The 17,537-nt window shown below is 33.9% G+C and overlaps 1 protein-coding gene across 2 annotated transcripts in view; it reads left to right on the top strand.

Annotated features, from left to right (window-relative positions):
- The first annotated feature begins 340 nt into the window (after positions 1-340).
- RTKN2 (rhotekin 2) overlaps positions 341-17,537 on the top strand; it is a 69,567-nt gene continuing 52,370 nt past the window's right edge. For both annotated transcript variants that reach the window (XM_045568250.1, XM_045568249.1), the window contains exons 1-3: positions 341-615; positions 4,427-4,623; positions 15,948-16,006. In XM_045568250.1, coding sequence (XP_045424206.1) covers positions 556-615; positions 4,427-4,623; positions 15,948-16,006 — 316 coding nt within the window. In that variant the 5' untranslated portion in view covers positions 341-555. The remainder of the gene's footprint in view (positions 616-4,426; positions 4,624-15,947; positions 16,007-17,537) is intronic.

The following is a 17,537-nucleotide window of genomic DNA, read 5'->3' as shown; positions in this document are numbered from 1 at the left end:
TGACAGACTGCTGCGAGAGTGCGCTGTTTGCGAGCAATGCCACTTGGTTCTCTGGGGGCAAGACCGTGGGCTCGTAGTGACACCGTGTGCTCCTGAGTTGTCTGTGGGGGTCCAGGGGCTGCTGCAGCCCGGACTCTGTCCGCCCCCTGAGCACTCTGGACGGCCTTCGGTGGGACGCAGACAGAAGGCTCCCAGCGCAAAGGGCGTGCCACAAAAACCACCGGCTCTGGGTCTGGGTCAGCTGCCCGCAGCCGCCGACGCCCCCCGCGGCCCCGCCCACATCTCGGTGAGGGCCTTAAGTCGGCCCCCGGCTCCCCGCCTCCCCGCCCGGCCCGCGCTGAGAAGCGGGTCTCCCGGCACTTCCGGCGGAGGCAGCCGGGGGCGCGAGGGCTCACTGCGCGTGCGCGCGCCGGCTTGGCGTTCCGGCGCCCCTACCCCTGCTGCCCGGACTTGGTACGGCCGGGCGGTTGGCGTCCTCCGCGGCTGCAGCCAGAGGCGGGCTTTTCAAATCCTTCCTTCGGAGGAGTGGCGACGGCCCGGCTGTTTGCGCTGAAAATGGAGGGGCAGACCCCGAGAGGGCCCGAGCTCGGCCTGGCCGGGTTTCCCACCCAGCAGGTGAGTGAGGGGGCCCGGCCGCGGATGGAGAGGGGCTCCGGCTTCCTTTTTCCCTTCGCGTCGTCTAGGTGTCGGGAAAGCCTCCGCTCCGCGTCTCGAATTCAGCCACGGCCAGAAACAAAGGGAGGAACTAGGAGACTGCACTCCTGGGGCTCTAAAGGGCTTGCACATCTCCACCCCCGATTGCTTAGGGAGGAAACTGAGGCCCGAAATGGGGAAGCCATGCCGGAGTCTCGCGGCGCGTTTGCGGGCGCACCTGTCCGCCTCCCTCCCCGGGGTCCCGACTCTGGTCTCTGTGCAAGCGAAAGTGACGCGGGGGAAATGGGGGACCCCGGATTTCCAACGATCCCTGCAAGGCCAGTAGAGGACAGTTGGCTTATTACTGGATTAAATGGGAAGCTCGGTTACTGGAGCGATGTCTTCACACAACATAAACTGGGGGGGACGCGGGGGAGCGGGGTGAACTGACAGAAAAATTTGAAGGTTTGATAGTGGATTCTTTCTCAAATAATTGGAAAGGAAAGAGAGAGGGCACTTGAATAGGATAGAAGTTTTATGTTTGCTTTTGAGCCATGGGAAATGTGTTTTAGAAACCTTTATTTCTCATAGACCAACATTATTTCTTTCCACTCTTAGCCATCACTTTCTTTAGAGTCTTAAAAGAAAACTGATGTCTTGAAGGTGGATCTTTCCTTTGAATCTCCACCTTCTTTTACCTACTTCTGAAGTAGGTTAAAGCATATGAAATTGCTAGTTTTATAGGTCAAAATTGGTAGAATATTTGCAGTTTCATATGGTGCCGCCTAATTAATGTCTTTGTTTAGAAATCTGGAATTTCCTCAGCAGATAGACAATTGTTAGGAAGTCTTCAATAATGCTGTGAAAAATAAAGCAAGACATTGAGATTCATTATGCAAAAGCAGTCTACTACCTTTATGAATAATTTTTATGCTGTTTTATGCCAGTGTTTTTAAAAATTTCAAAGATTTTGATGTACTGTTTTTCTATGTTATTATTTTATGTACTTTGGTTGTCCTGTTAACAATATCTTGATTTATAGTGAATTAGCAATCTGTTGAGGTTCTTGCACATATCATAGGTATTGGTGTAGCCGTACAAGTGTATTTATAGAGTTGTGTGCTGCAGTAGTATTTAGGAGTGGTACAAAAGAGACAAGAGGATAGGATAAAGTCATGAAAGAAGCTTAGCTCTGTAGAATGAAAATAAGTGTTTAAATATTAAGTATACATAAGTATACATAAGGGCTGGGTTATTTGCATGTGAGAAGGTACAGCATAAAATCAAAATAATTGAAATGTGGAATTACCTCTTTTATTTGGATCTTGGAGAAAAAAAATCACAAAATTGTAATAGGTTTCAACCTAACAGGAATATTGAGGGTCAGTAAGAGTGCAGCCAGGACGTAGTTTGCTGACCCCTGCTCTAAAGGATAAAATTCTAATAGTAATATCTGTTAGATATACCTTATTTTCTTAATGAATATTGACTTAATCTTATAACATCTTTAAACTTGAAACTTTATAAACATGAGTCTTTTTAAAACCCTGACTTTACATTTCCTTTCTCCACTATTTCCCAAGCCTCTGTAATTTTACAGAGTCCCTCATTGATAAGTGATGGAGAGAACATAATCTTGTTATAGGATGGAAACCCTAAAAGCCCAAACTCATTCTTTAATGTGGCTGTGGCCACCTGCTGGTTCCTTAAGGTTGTTGCAACTTTCAAGAATGTGGAATTTCAGTCTTGCAGTGCTTCTCTGACCTAGCTGTACATTGAATAATCAGAGGAACTTAAAAAAAAATGCTGAGGCCCCACCTCACTTTCATAGGGCCCTTCCTCTCTATCTCAGATGATTCTAATGTGCAGCTAGCATTGAGAACCACTGTGCTAGATAAACTGGCTGCCTCATTGCAACATTCAAAAAGCAAAATTGAATTTAGTGGCACCAGATGGCATTTGTTTATATTTGAGTTGTGGGGTAAAGCCATTCATCCCAGCTTTAAGTTGCTCTGTGTGCATTCTCCAATACTAACCGGGCTGCCATTGTTTATTTCTATAGACATATGGGTCACACAGATAATTCTTATAATTAATTGCTAATTACATTAAGGAAGAATTTACTTTGGGGCTGACAAGTCATAAAAAGATGAAATGGAGTTGTTGAAATGCAGTCATGTGTAAAGAAGGAAAACTAGCAAATGACTACGTTTATATAGTATGCCAGTTTTGAGTTACAACACTATAAGAGAAGGTTTTTATGTGGTAATTACATGATGTAATTACAGAAGGTAATTAAACAGATCTGTTTTCTGTGTGTGAATAGTACAGTTGATTGCTTTGGATAGTCAATTTGAATTATTTAGTGTATTTTCTCTTTTTGGGTAATCTTCATAGACTATTAGTTCTCCCAACTTTCATCTTCTTTGCTTTTTGAAGAGATTGTCATTTTAATATCTAGGACTTTGTTATTAGATTCCATTCACTTTTTTAATTTATATTTTGATCCCAATAGAAGGTAGATTAACCTGTTCATTTTTTGCCACAGAAGCTAAGATAGTCACTTTACTTTTAGAAATAGACATTCTAGAAACATTATTACATTGTTGTAGTATAGTAAAAAGCATTCAGTGATTTATAACTTTTACAAAGTCACTGTAAATTAAATCAGAACTCCTCATTCAGTTTGTAGAATTTTAATGTTACATATGAAACTTGTATACAGAAACAGGCCATTACATTAAAGGAATAAAAGACCTTAAGTACTAATATATTTAGTAGTTTCATGGTGAATCTTAAAACTAAAATAAATAATATGTCCAGAACTATATTCTAAATCTCTGTTTCAGGTAGCAAGTACAGTGCTTTCACTGTCTTGCTTCTGAGATTTTATTTACACCGTTTACCATGAAAAATAGCCTGTTACACCCCTGCTGCTAAACGTTGGTTCCTTTACTCAGCATCTGCTCTTTCAGAAATTTTTCCTTGGTTAATTTAGTGTCATCAACTTCATCTTGCCATCCCATAATATAACTTATATTTTAATATAATATACATGTGTGGAATATTGTTCACATTAGTTATTATATGTTTCCTAAGGCTGCCATAACAAATGACCACGACTGGGTGGCTTAAAACAACAGATATTTATTCTTTCATAGTTCTGGAGCTAGATGTCCGAAATCAAAGTATTGGCAGGACCATGCTCCTCTGAAGTCCCCAGGGAAGAATCTTTCCTTCCTTACCTTTTCCAGCTCCTGGTTATTGCCATCATTCCTTGGTATTCCTTGAATTATAGACTTATCACTTCAATCTTTATCTTCACATGCCATTTTCTCTGTATGTGTCTCTCTGTATCTTCGTGTGACCTTCTTTTAAGGACACCAGTGGTTGGATTTATGGCCCACTCTAGTATGTCCTCATTTTACGTAATTACATCTGCAAAACGCTGTACCCAAATAAAGTTACATTCTGAGGTTCTGAATTTGGGGGGATGCTATTGAACCTAGTGCAGTTATGGTAAGAGCACAATGTTTCTAACCTTTGTTTCTGTTCTGTTTATCCAGTAGATTGTACAGACCTCCTAATAGCATGAAATTAAGATTTTTGCAAACAGCATTTTAAAAAGCTATAATTTTTATACCATCATATATTAAAACTTTCTTGCTTTTCTAGTATGGTATAAAATTGTAATGATAGCCAGAACATTTCCCATCTACTAGGGATAAAAAGAAATGTTGTAATTTGGATTTTTGCTACACTTTTAAAATGCTTTTCTCTTTTTTCTTTTTAGGACTGCAGCATTCAAGAAAAAATAGACTTAGAAATTCGAATGCGAGAAGGAATATGGAAACTCCTTTCTCTGAGCACTCAGAAAGACCAGATTTTACATGCAGTTAAAAATCTCATGGTGTGCAATGCACGAATAATGGCTTATACATCGGAGCTACAGAAATTAGAAAAGCAAATTTCAAATCAAACTGGAAGATGGTTAGTAGCATAGTTTACCTATGACTTTTAATATATTTAAATATTTGAATTAAAAACAATATAATTTAAGCTTAAGTACAAATGTCAAATAACCAAATATTTTAGAAAACAAATATACTGAATTAGTAGCTGACATCATATACATTTTGACAGTAGAGCTCAGAGTGAGCTTTCTATTAGGTAGCAGCTTTTATTGAGTAGTTTTGTTGTGTTCAATGTGATTGTAAAATGAAAGTGGTTCCAAAGCAAGGACTGAGGGAGTATTTTAAGAAGAAAGGAACAAGACTGATAGATGAGTATATAGAAGTGCAAATTAAAAAATTCCTTACTTTGAGATGTGCTAATAAAAAGGTACTAGCTGAGAGTAATAGAAATTTAAGTATAGAAATAGAAATGAATGGGTAGCAAAATCATAAAGATATAAAACCTTATGAATGGAAGGAAACTTAAAAATCTGCTAGCACATACCTTTATATGCTAAATATAAGTCCTAGAGAGGCAAGTGACTTAGTCAAGGTCATGCAGCTGGTGATGGAAACTAGTGAGAAATAGGATTTGCTATGTAACTTCTGGTTCTGTATTCTCTCTGTCACCTCATGCTGCTCTTTTGGATTAGATGTGCGATTTGCGTATGAAATTTATATCCTATCCTATTTATAATTCTTAGTTTACTGGAACCTAAGAATTGACTTAATTTAGTGGCCTTTTTAAATACAAATAATCTTAACATCCCACATTGTTGATTAGTCTTATAGCTCTAGCCAAGTGAAGAGTTTCTTTTTAGACTATAGTGGCTGTTGGGCTGGTCACAGTGTACCTCTGTTAAATTCTTGAAAAGTAAGGTAAAAACACAGGTCAGAGTAGGAGATTTCTGTGAAAATAAAATATTGATGAAGTTGTGATGTAGTAGAGAACTGGGTACAAAGTAGCCAAACTTATTAGCTATTTTGCCAGGGGATAGCTATTTTAATCTTTTTGTGCCTCAGTTCCTTCATTGTAGTGGGCATGACAATATTTACATTCTGAAAGTTGATATTTTTTATATATAAAAATCTAATGCCTTTTGCATACTGTACTCAACAAATATCAGATAGTTTTCATTACTGTGTGCCCCAGCCATTATAAAATAAAATTGCTCCAGTGTCATAATCTAGGAAAATATTTTTCACATAGGCAAACATTGACTTAAGTCAGTACGTCTCAGTCTGGGTCACAGGTATGTATCACTGAGAGTACATGATTATGTATCAGGAGGTATGTAAAAATATAGAATAAGTATGACACATTTTCTTAAGAGCATGAATTTTTAAGATTAAGCATAAGAAATTTAGAATTGTGGAGTATTTGGGGGTTATGCTTTTCTACTCTTGGGGATATATTTTCCTTCTCTGCCTTTATTAGGATATTTTGTCAAGAGGGACTGTTTAAGTAGAAAAGTTTGAGAAGCACTGATTTTAGAAAGTGTGGGACTAAGCATTCATTATTATCTCTCGCAATATCTCAAATATTCTTCTGGAACCCATATTGGTCTCCATATTTAATGCTTTTTAAATATGTAAAATGAATTGTGAATTGGCCATTTTCTTAATTCAGCAATGTGACTTTTTTGAAGTGGCTGATTTATGGAGATCAAATAAATCTAAGGCCTGTTAGATTTATACAGCAAAGATGGGAAAAAAATCATCTAGGATCTTAACTGAAAATGTGTATGATTTTCAGTTTCTTTACTGATTGTCTTTGACAGATGAAAATATCTTTGTTGGTATAAACGTACACTTATATTCATCATTCATATAAAAATAGAATTTCCTTTAATTATTGAATTATTTCTGTAATTTAAAAAATCTGAAATGTTCTGTGTTGATTCTTTTGTTCATCAGTTCATTTTGTATGTGCAGCTATAACCTGAGTTCACTGGTCAAATGTAACTAGAAATTATAGCACTTATTACATAAAAATGAATTGAAGATTGAGTCTTATGATAGTTTTTTGTGTTCCTTGAAGAAATTCATGTAAATTATGCCATTTGATTAATCATATATTTACCTAATAAAATCTACTACTTGCATAATACTTATTAAGCCTGTGCTAGGGTGTCTATTAAAAGAATAGAATTTGTCAAAATATAATAATATATATATTCAGCAAACGTTTTGCCTTTAGAGACTCATCAGTTTGTTCCTCAGTTTGGTTAGTCTTTAAGGTAGAAAACTGCTCTGTTTTTATATTGCTGCCAGAGTTAAAATAAATAGCATGTTAATGAGAACACTAGTCTTCTCTAAAATTTTAATGATAAAATAGCAAAAAATTAATACAGATAGTAAATCTATGGACTTTTTCAAAGAAGAATCAAAATCAATATGAAGTGGTAGAACTGAAGAAGATCTGATGAAAGAATTGGGTCTAACTCTTCTAGATCATAAAGGGTGGATAGAGTTTAGGTAGGTAAATAGGAGGAAAACGGCTTTCCAAGAAAAAGAAATAGCAAAATAAAATCTTAGGGTGAAAGACGAGCATGAATTACCGAAGAGCAGTGAAGAGACGTGTTTGGTTGAGGCGGAAGATCAAGCCAAACATGAAAAGGAAGGAGGAAGCAAGACTCAAGAATGCATACCAGGAAGTTCTTCAGTATTAACTAATAGGCTTTCTAGGTTTTGTGCTAAGATGTTCACAAATATCACATTAAAAACTGAGAAAGGTATAAACCTCTTTATTAAAGACTTGGAAACTGGGACTCTATAGATACAGACAAAGCATACAGTAAAATGCAGTACCCTTACATGATAAAAACCCTCAACAAACTAGCCCTCAAAATAATAAAAGCCATATATGATAAACTCACAGCCAACATCATACTGAATGGGGGAAAGTTGAAAGCATTCCCCCTAACAACTGGAACAAGACAAGGGTGCCCACTGTCACCATGTCTATTCAACATAATACTGGAAGTTCTAGCCAGAGCAATTAATTAGGCAAGAGAAAGAAATAAAGGGCATCCAAATTGAGAAAGAGGAGGTCAAACTAGCCCTATATGCTGATGATATGATCTCATATCTAGAAAACCCTAAAGACTACACCAAAAGGCTCCTAGAATTAATAAATTCAGCAAAGTCTCAGGCTACAAGATGTACACAAATCAGAAGCGTTTCCGTATACTAATAACAGTCAAGCTGAGAGTCAAATCAAGAGCTCAATACCATTTACAGTAGCTGCAAAGAAAATGAAGTACTTAGGAATATACTTAACCAAGGAGGTGAGAGATCTCTACAGGTAGAACTACAAAACACTGATGAAAGAAATGACACAAACAAATGGAAAAACATCCCATGCTTATGGATTGGTAGAATCAATGTCATTTAAATGTCTATACTACCCAAAGTGATTTACATATTCAGTGCAATTCCTATCAAAATACCAACATCATATTTCACAGATCTAGAAAAAATAATTCTACACTTGTATGTGGAACCAAAAAAAGAGCTGTAATAGCCAAAGCAGTTGTAAGCAAAAAGAACAAATCCAGAGGCATCACATTACCTGACTTCAAATTATACTATAAGGCTGTAGTAACCAAAACACCGTGGCACTGGTCTGGTATAAAGGTAGAGACTTTGACCAGTGGAACAGAATAGAGAACCCAGAAATAAAACCATATAGATATGAGCAACTGATTTTTGACAAAGCAGACAAAAACGTGTTATTAACTTCATAAACATGGTTATTTGTTTACTTTTTTCTCTTTGAATTAATTACATTTTTTGGATATATCTGTTTCTTTGTGCCCTGTCCCAATTCCCAATTGGAAGTCCCACCCCGGGAAGCAGCCACTGTTTGTTCGGATTTTCTTCCACTGTAGGTTAATTTTGGCTATTGTAGTACTCAGTATAAATAGAATTATACAGTAGAAGCTTCTTTTTTTCCATATAATACTTTCAAGATTCATCATATGATAACATGTATCAGTTATTTTTCCTTTTTAATGATAAGTGTGTTCTACAATATCTCTTTTTCTAGTGTTGATTCTTTTCTGTTATTTCTGCCTACTTTTGCTCTCTTGCCAATCCCTTTAGGTATTTGTTTTTTAAATAGTTTTTCTAGATTTTTAAATTGTTTTCTGTAGGAGTTTCTCCAATATGATCTACTCTGCCATTATCAAAGAGGAATTTGTTTAGTTGTATCTTGATCAAATAATTTTTAGTTTTTCTACTTTATGGAATATCCTGAGGTTTTGTTTATGACTTGATATGGTCCATTTTCATGATTGTTTCGTTGGCTTTTGAAGTTATATTTTTATCAGAGTATAAAGTTTGTCATATATGTTCAAAAGATCTGTGTTAATGACTATGATTTTAAGGTTTTCTATAGCCTTATTTATTTTATGACCACTTGAGCCATCTTGTACTGAAACAGGTTAAAATTTTTTCTTTATTAAGGTTTTGTTATCTTTACCCTTGTATCTTCTGTACTTTCTGCTTTATAAAGATGCTGTGTAACATTTGGTACCTTAGGTACTTGTGATATATTCATAGTAATTTCAGCATTTAGCATTATAAAGTGTCCTTTTTTTTATTGTGGTCTCAGGTAATGCCTTTGGACCTGAATTCTACCTTGCCTGATGATAAGATCACATTCAAGTTTTCTTATTTGCATTTGTTTGATATATCTTTACCCATCTCTTTAATTTTAGCCTTTCTGTATGCCTTTGAAGGTGTGTTTCTTGTATTTATGCTAGAGTTGGGTTTTATATTACAAGCCAATCTGAAAATCTTTTAATGTAGGAATTAAATCCATTTATATTTACTAATATAACTGATATTTCAGCCAGTCATATTCTTTTATGTTATGCTAACTATGTATTATAATTATAATCTTATACTATGTGATCTATTTGCTCTTTTTCTCAATTTTGAAAGAGTTCTGTAAGTCATGGTAGTTACTATAATTTTATATAAAAAAGTTTATACACTGATAATTATATAATGCCCTTAGTTCTTATTTTTCCCTTAGTTAGGCTTCTCCTATTTTGTTTTTCTGCTTTAAGTGATATTATTTTTTTCTTATCATCTATATTGAGATCAGTGAACTTATTTTGTTTTCCCCTTTCTCCCTTTTCTACTTTTTTAAGTTGTGTTATTTTTACTTTGGTGGAATGGAGAATACTTGTATATTCACATTTGTTTTAGTCTTTGATCTGCAATTAAATATGTATAATGTTCACTGCTTATGCTTTTATTGTACTTTCCAAAATCATCTCTGTTGGAAGAAGCTCATCAGCTAGTAAATTCTTCAAGATGAGCATAATTTTCTTCATGTTCTTACATGTTTAATGTGTTTTTCTTCAGTATTGCTACTTAAAGGATAACTTGGCTAGTTATCAAATCTTTAGCCAACACTGTCTTTCCTTGAGTTTCTTAAAGACTTTGCTCCATTGTTGTCTTGTTATTGAGAAATCTGATCTTTAATTTTCTTTTCTTTGTGAATGACTTGTTCTTTTTCCTTGGAGACTGAAAGTGGTTTTCTTTATCTTAAAGTCTGATTATTTTACTGGGATATGTGTAAGGCTGACCATTTGGCTCATTAAGGGCCCTTTCAATATGTAGATTCAGTTCTTTTATTTTCAGAAAGTTTTCTGGGATTATATTAATAGAATAAAGTATTAATTCTATCTCATTTTTTCTTATTTAAGAACTTTAATTAAATATAAGTTGAATCTTCTTTACCTTTATGCCTATCACTTTCTGATCTTTTTTAATACTTTATTTTATTTTTGTTCTTTTGGTTCTTTTCATTCCCATCCACTATGTCCCTTAGTGCACTTTCACTTCTGTTCATCCTTGAACACCTTATATTTTAATGTTCATTTCAGAAATGGTTTTATTTTTTCCATTTTCTTTCCTTGTTCTTTTCTCTCATTCTTTTCTCTCTTTGTAAATCTGCATATTGTTTACCCTTTATTAGTGTGAGGTTTTAGGTTTCAGGTTTCTGGTTTCTTTCAGACGTGCAATAATTTAACTGCACTTAATTCATTTTGGAGTATTGTGTTAAAGTTTATATTTGTTTATATAATTGTGTTTATATTTTGTGGAGCTAAAGTTGGTAGAGTACTTTTATCAGCTAAAGAGTTTTGATTCTTTTATTTATAGTAGCTTTGTATGGATATTGGAGTCCTTTGTTGTCCCTAATGAAATATGTAGGATTTTACTGAGCCAAGTGATGAGGAGTGGAGTGAGGGATTGCTAGAAGGGCTTACATTAGTCCCCTCTTATCTATAGAGGATGTGTTCTAAGACCCACAGTGGATGCTTGAAACCTCAGCTAATACTGAACCCTATATAAACTATGTTTTTTTCTTATACATATATACCTAGGACAAAGTTTAATTTATAAATTAGGCACAGTAAGAAATTAACAACTAATAATAAAGTAGAACAATTATTAATATAACAATTAATATAACAATATCCTTATAATAGAAATATGAATGTGGTTTCTCTTTCAAAACATGTTATTTTACTGTACTTACCCTTTTTCTTGTGATGATGTGAGATGATAAAATATCTTCATGAGTTGAGGTGAATGTTATAGGCTACTATTGACCTTGAACACAAGCACTGTGATACCTCAAGAGTCAACCTGATAACACAAACAACTACTAATGGGTGGGTAGCATATATATGTAGATACACAGGATAAAGGGATGATTCATATCCTGTGAGACAACACAAGATTTCATCACACTACTCAGAATGGCACACAATTTAAATCTTATGAATTGTTTATTTCTAGAATTTTTCACTTAATAATCAGACCATGGTTTACTGTGGATAACTAAAGCCATGGAAAATGAAATCACGAATAAAGGAGGACTACTGTACTTGGTTTGTCAGTTCAAGAATGTTTTCTATTATTGGAATTGTGAAGAGCATTTTCTTTAATAAATGATGTCTTTTGGGATGTTGGTTGATTTTCTTTTTACTAAGTAATAACCATAAAAGAAATATATGAAAATATAGATAAGCCCACTTTATTTCTATTACTTTTGTATTTAAAAAATTATCAATATTTATATCATCCTCCTGAACAGTACAAAGTCTCTAAAACACTTTAACTCTGATAATCCCGTATAATTTAGAGCTGTGTATTTTAGCTACATCTTTTTTACCCCCTCAAATTCATTTTTTACATGATTTGCTTAGATTTTTTTTTGACATTTTAAAAAATAGATTTAGGGAGTACAAGATGAATTCCATTACATGTGTATATTATATAGTGGTGGAGCCTGGGCTTTGGGCATAGCCATCACCCGAGTAGTGTACATTGCACCCATAGATAATTTTCACCTCCCACCCTCCCCCTTTTTAAGGCTCTATTGTCTATTATATTAATACCACTCTGTGTGCCCTTGTGTAGGCATAGTTTAGCTCCCACTTACAAGTGAGAATATGCAGCATTTATTTTTCTGTTCCTGGGTCACTTCACTTAGGCTTTATGGCCTCCAGGATCATTCAAGTTGCTGTCAAAGCCATTCTTTCATTCTTTCTTACCACTTAGTACTACTCCATGGGGTATGTTTGTCTCTGTGTGTGTGTGTGTGTGTGTGTGTGTGTGTGTGTGTGTGTGTGTGTGTATGCCACGTTTTCTTAATTCACTCATCAGTTAATGGGCACTTCAGTTGATTTTCTCTTCTTTGATACTAATTTGTTTCTTGAGGTTTTTAGCTTCATTTGCTTCCTTCTTTTCACCATTTCCCCATTTTATAGATGAGGATGCTGAGGCAAAGAGGTTAATTACAACTCACACAACTAGTTAATGATGAGTGAAATCCAAACCTAAGATGTAAGAGTCCTAATCTACTGCCTCTCCATCAAAATGATCGTATGCTTTTTTCATTTCATTCAGTAGTCCCTCAACATTCATTCAGTTCTTGAGTTCTTTAGAATGTACTGAGCTGTATACCAGGGACTGGTGATATAACAGTGAACAAAATAGACCAAAAAAAAAAAAAATCCTTGTACTCACGAAGTTTACCTTTTAGCAATAATATCATCCATCCGCAACCCCACAGCCTGCCCCACTCAATTCATCTCTTCTTAACTTCTGAAATTTTTTATTTGGCTTTTTCAAAATAATAGTAATCAGAATCAGTTATAGGACTTAATTATGTTGTCATTCAATATAATTGTGACTTTTAATAGTGCCAAAATAACTCCAAGAGTTTTACATGATTATTACACTAGTTTCTTATACTCCAGTTTCCTAGTTTATTGCTTAGGTACTATAACTTAAAAAAAGAAACAGTATAGGTTGGAAGTGAAAATTGTGTACTCTTAGTAGTTCTGTAATAAGACATGTACTTAAAGACTTACTGATTTTATTTTTTAAAGTTTGTATGGTTTGGTGTCTGTTGAAGAGTCTGTTATATCACATTTGGAGTAGAAAGCTCATCTTCCCAATTTAAGATACTTATGAAGCTGTTAATTTTATACCACACAGTTTTAGGATAGATTAAAATCCCATGCTAAGCATTTCTGAGTGTTTTAGTTTTCGCTTATTTACATAAGAGGTAAAGGATTTTATAACCTTTCAAATAGAATTCCATTTAGAATTCTTTTAGTATTTCGTTAAGAAAATGTAAAATACATTCATGATTGTGCTATTTCTCATTATAACTTGTTAATTTTGGCAAAGAAATGCTATTTTAAATTCCCATTTGGAGTAATATAAAATAGGATAATCTGTACTTAGTCAATTTTAATAAAGATTTTTGAGCAACAAGTGGCAGATTGGCACCCTCTGTTGGTCATTTTATTTACCTACAGACAGAAATATAAGTAATAAAACAAAATTAAAAGTTTATCTTTCATATGTTTATATCTGTCTTTTGAATTAGCACTTCAAAAACTCACCAAAATAATGGTCTAAACTAAGTTCATATGAATAAGGTACACTATCATTTAGCGGCGCTTTGTTTCAGTAATTTTGTGGTTATTTGGTTTTTCCTCAGGCTGGCTCTCTAATTCTAGCATTCAGAATTGGCATTAACATTGCAGATTTTCAAACAAGTATTTATAACTGTAGCAAACTATTAGCTACAGTAGCATATTATTAGACATAAAGTTTATCAATTTTTTGTTAATTTGGATTAATTAGAAAAACATTACATTTTAGGACCCTAAATAACAGTTTGGAGACTTATTTGAATGGACGATAATTCAAGCTTCAGAAAAGGCTGTATTACTTTAGTTCTCATTGTTTTTAAAGATAGTTATTCTGTAAAATTATATAGTTATTTGGATTTATATTATGGTTTGACAATATTTGTATATAGTAAGTTTGCTGACTAGTCCTGGAAATGCCTATGCAAATAATTTATAATTGACTGGGAGAAAGCTATACTCTGCCAGGTAGTTGACTGAATAGTTTGGAGGAGGAAAAAAAATTTTTTTTTTTTGGTAAATATTCAGCAAGTTTGCATTTGGTAGTTCTAATATTTCAGAATTTCATTTGCCTGCCAAAGCCTCAAATTTAATCCAATTTAATAATACCTTATAATACCTAATAATACCTTAACTTTAGCATAATCTATGACCTATTCCCTAATAACTCAGGTTACTGAGAGCTTCCTTATATCTGTTTCACTGAAATAAGTATTTTAAGAATTTATATATGCATTGCTCATATAGTTTTTTAAAAAAACATTACTTACAAATGCCAACCAACTATGTTTATATTGTATTTCTTATAGCAATTTTAAGAAATTGAGATTTGTATTTGATTTCTTGTGGGCCTTTAAGTATATGATTTCACCAAAATATATAATAGATTATTCAATTGAACATCTCATTCTATGATGAACTAATAATAATAAGCAAGGTAATCTTCTCCAATATGACAAACTAAACTTTAATATAAAATGTTGAACTTGGTTCTTTTTAAAATTCATGATTTAATGAAACATTATTTTGAAATAATTAGTTTTTATATTATTCATGGAGTGAATTTTCCCTAGTTAAATACCAGGTATAACTGTAAAGCAGTTAGATAGGATTCTGAGAATATTTGACTTTAAATCTGCTACATTATTTTAGTCAGACATAGTGTATGATTCTATAAATACCATGTAAATATCTCATAAAAACTTACCAACTTTAGTACATTAGTAAATTAATTTAGCTCATTTGGAATACACTTCATTTATGATACTTACAAGTTTAATCCAGTAAGGGGGTAAAAAAGTAAGGCATATTTTATTTTCAAATTTGGATGCATGATAATGAATAAATACGTAGTTTTTTTAACAAGCCTACTTAAAGCAGTGAGTTGGTGTCTTTTTCTGAAAATTAGATAACTTCAAACTCCCACCTTTCTTCAGAAGCTTTCTTAGAATCAAACAGTATTCAAATGGAAAGTTTCCATCTTATCACTTATTTGAAGTGCCTGATTAAATTAGCTGGCAGTTAATTGGCCAACCAAATTAAATAGGGACAAAAAATACAAAGAATACTCTTGGAAATATTACTCTAGAAGTGGAATGCTTATCTCCAAATGCAGGTTATTAGGAAATAGGATATTGGGGAAATACTCAAGAGTGAGATTGTTTTGATCCAGTAGGAGATATCTATTTTGAAAGTTTTTTTTATGGTACTCTAGTATATTTTAATGTCATATTTGGAAGTATCTTATATCCTCAGAATTTCCTTTGAAACTTTTTTTATTGTCATGATGTTATTTTCCTCTCTACAGAACCACTCCTTCCTTTTCTGAAACCTTAGTTAATTTATTGTTTTAGTATAGACTTAGTTCTTTGGAATTTGGGGAAATGAAATGTGATGTTGTATATAAATATATGTCAGAGAGTAATTTTTTGGATAATTGTCAGATTTTATAAGGATAAGGTACTCCTGGACAGTATGCGTAATTGGAAAGTTTATTAACTTTTTCAAGTCACTATATCTAGTAAGCTAGAAATATAATTTATAGAATAGTGACCCAAGGTATTACACTTCTGGTGACCTGGACAAATATTGTACATTTTGTTTATAGATGCAAGAGATCACAAAAGGCTTTCATTGTAGAGTAACCAGTATACAATCATTAGGGAACATAAAGTTTATGAAAAATCAAACAGAATGGCTCTAAATATTTCTCTTAGTCTAGCTGTTGACTAAACATCTTAAAGTTCGAGTCAAATAGTTTATATTAACTGGAAGTCATTATTATTCATCAATATTTGTTTGCTTTTTATATTTAGGCATTTGTGAAAGATTTAAAACAATTGCTTATTAGAAAAGAGCTTTTTTTCATAAAGCTTTTTTCTTTTGACAGTAATGTGAATTTTGAAAATAAAGAACGAACAGCATGTAAAGGAAAGATTGCCATATCAGGTATGGTATAGATAAATCATTTTATATTGCTGAATAAATTCTATAAAATAACTAGAGTTGGTAGGTTTTGTTTTATGCTTTGATTTCATTCTCTTCATTTTCTTTTTCATACCTCTATCAGAATATTTGTTTGAAAACAGTTTGCATCATTATGCTCTACATTTATGCAGAGCTTTACAATTTGAGAAAACTGTTTCCTACATTACACATGCTATGCAGTTTTTTCTGTAGTGCAGCCTTGTAAAAATAGTTGGGATAATTGTTCTTATTTTCTACAGACTCAGAGATTAAATGACTTCCTATAAGTGGCTGAGCTGGGCTAAAAACCCCATCTTTTGACTCTGTTCCTTTTGTGCTGAGAAGCTTTAATAATGTTTTTAATGTTTGTCTAGGCCAGAAATTCCATAAGGGTTGGAGCCATGTTTATTTTGTTCATCACTTTATACCCAGAAGATAGCACAGTGCTTGGCACATAGTAAGTGTTCAGAGACTATTTTATTGGATGGATGACTCTTCTCTGTTACCTCCAGGATAAAGACCAAACTGTTTTCTCCAGTTTTCCATTCTGACCCAATTCTTTTTCTAGCCATATCTTTCATTACTCCTATATGAGCTGTCTGCTTTAGGCAGACAGTTCTCTCCTTGGCCTGTCAACACACCCCATGCTTCTGACACCAAATTAGCTTGTGAAATAACTACATTTTCTTCTAGACTTGTTTGCTCATCTGTAAGACCTTCCCTATCATTCCAGTTAAAAATGATGTTTCCTTTCTCTGAATTCCTAATGCAGTTAGGAGACCTTTTACCACTAGATGGCACTTATGCTGTGTAGTCTCAGTTTCTCCAAAATGTTAAGGAAGCTAAAGACAATGGCTTGGCAGTGCCACAGATTGAAGTGAATACATGGCTGACTCGTGTGTACACTAGTTAGATAATGTACTTTTACAAATATTGTCTCATCATTACGTTTGGGAAACAACAGTATGTACCTCACCAGTTTTAGGTAATAACTAGGTTATTTCATTGGCCAAAAGCCTTGTACTAGGGTTGCATTTCAGGCCCTGTCACCCAAGGAACTGTTCTCAGTAATGTCTTTATGAATAAACAAAAATGATCATACAGGAAGGGTAGACCTGCTTTTTACAAAGGACATAAAAATTGGCCAAAATCAGAAAAATATGAATAGTATTCTCCTAAGAAAAAAATTCTTTAGAAAAATAACTGGGATATATAAAAATCTGTTGCTTGAATTATAGTCATTTATGTTTTCATCTTTCCAATTATAAGACTGAAATAAAACATGTATTATACCTCCTTGTATTCTTTTGCTGCCAAACATAATACTTTTACATAGTTGTTCATCATGTTTAATACATTTTAACATGAATAAAGTATTAAAGATATTTAAAGGAGAGTTTCTAAAAATAATTAAACATCTTTCATTTCTTGTTTTTAATATGATGCCACTCAGTATACAAATGAGATATATTAAATTGCTGTTAAAGATGCAAATGCCATGATAGAGTCAACA

This window comes from Lemur catta, chromosome 14 (assembly GCF_020740605.2).
Source record: "Lemur catta isolate mLemCat1 chromosome 14, mLemCat1.pri, whole genome shotgun sequence".
In the NCBI taxonomy this organism is placed as follows: domain Eukaryota; kingdom Metazoa; phylum Chordata; class Mammalia; order Primates; family Lemuridae; genus Lemur; species Lemur catta.
The sequence above is the reverse complement of the archived record's forward strand: the minus strand, read 5'-3'. Positions and strand labels throughout refer to the sequence as shown.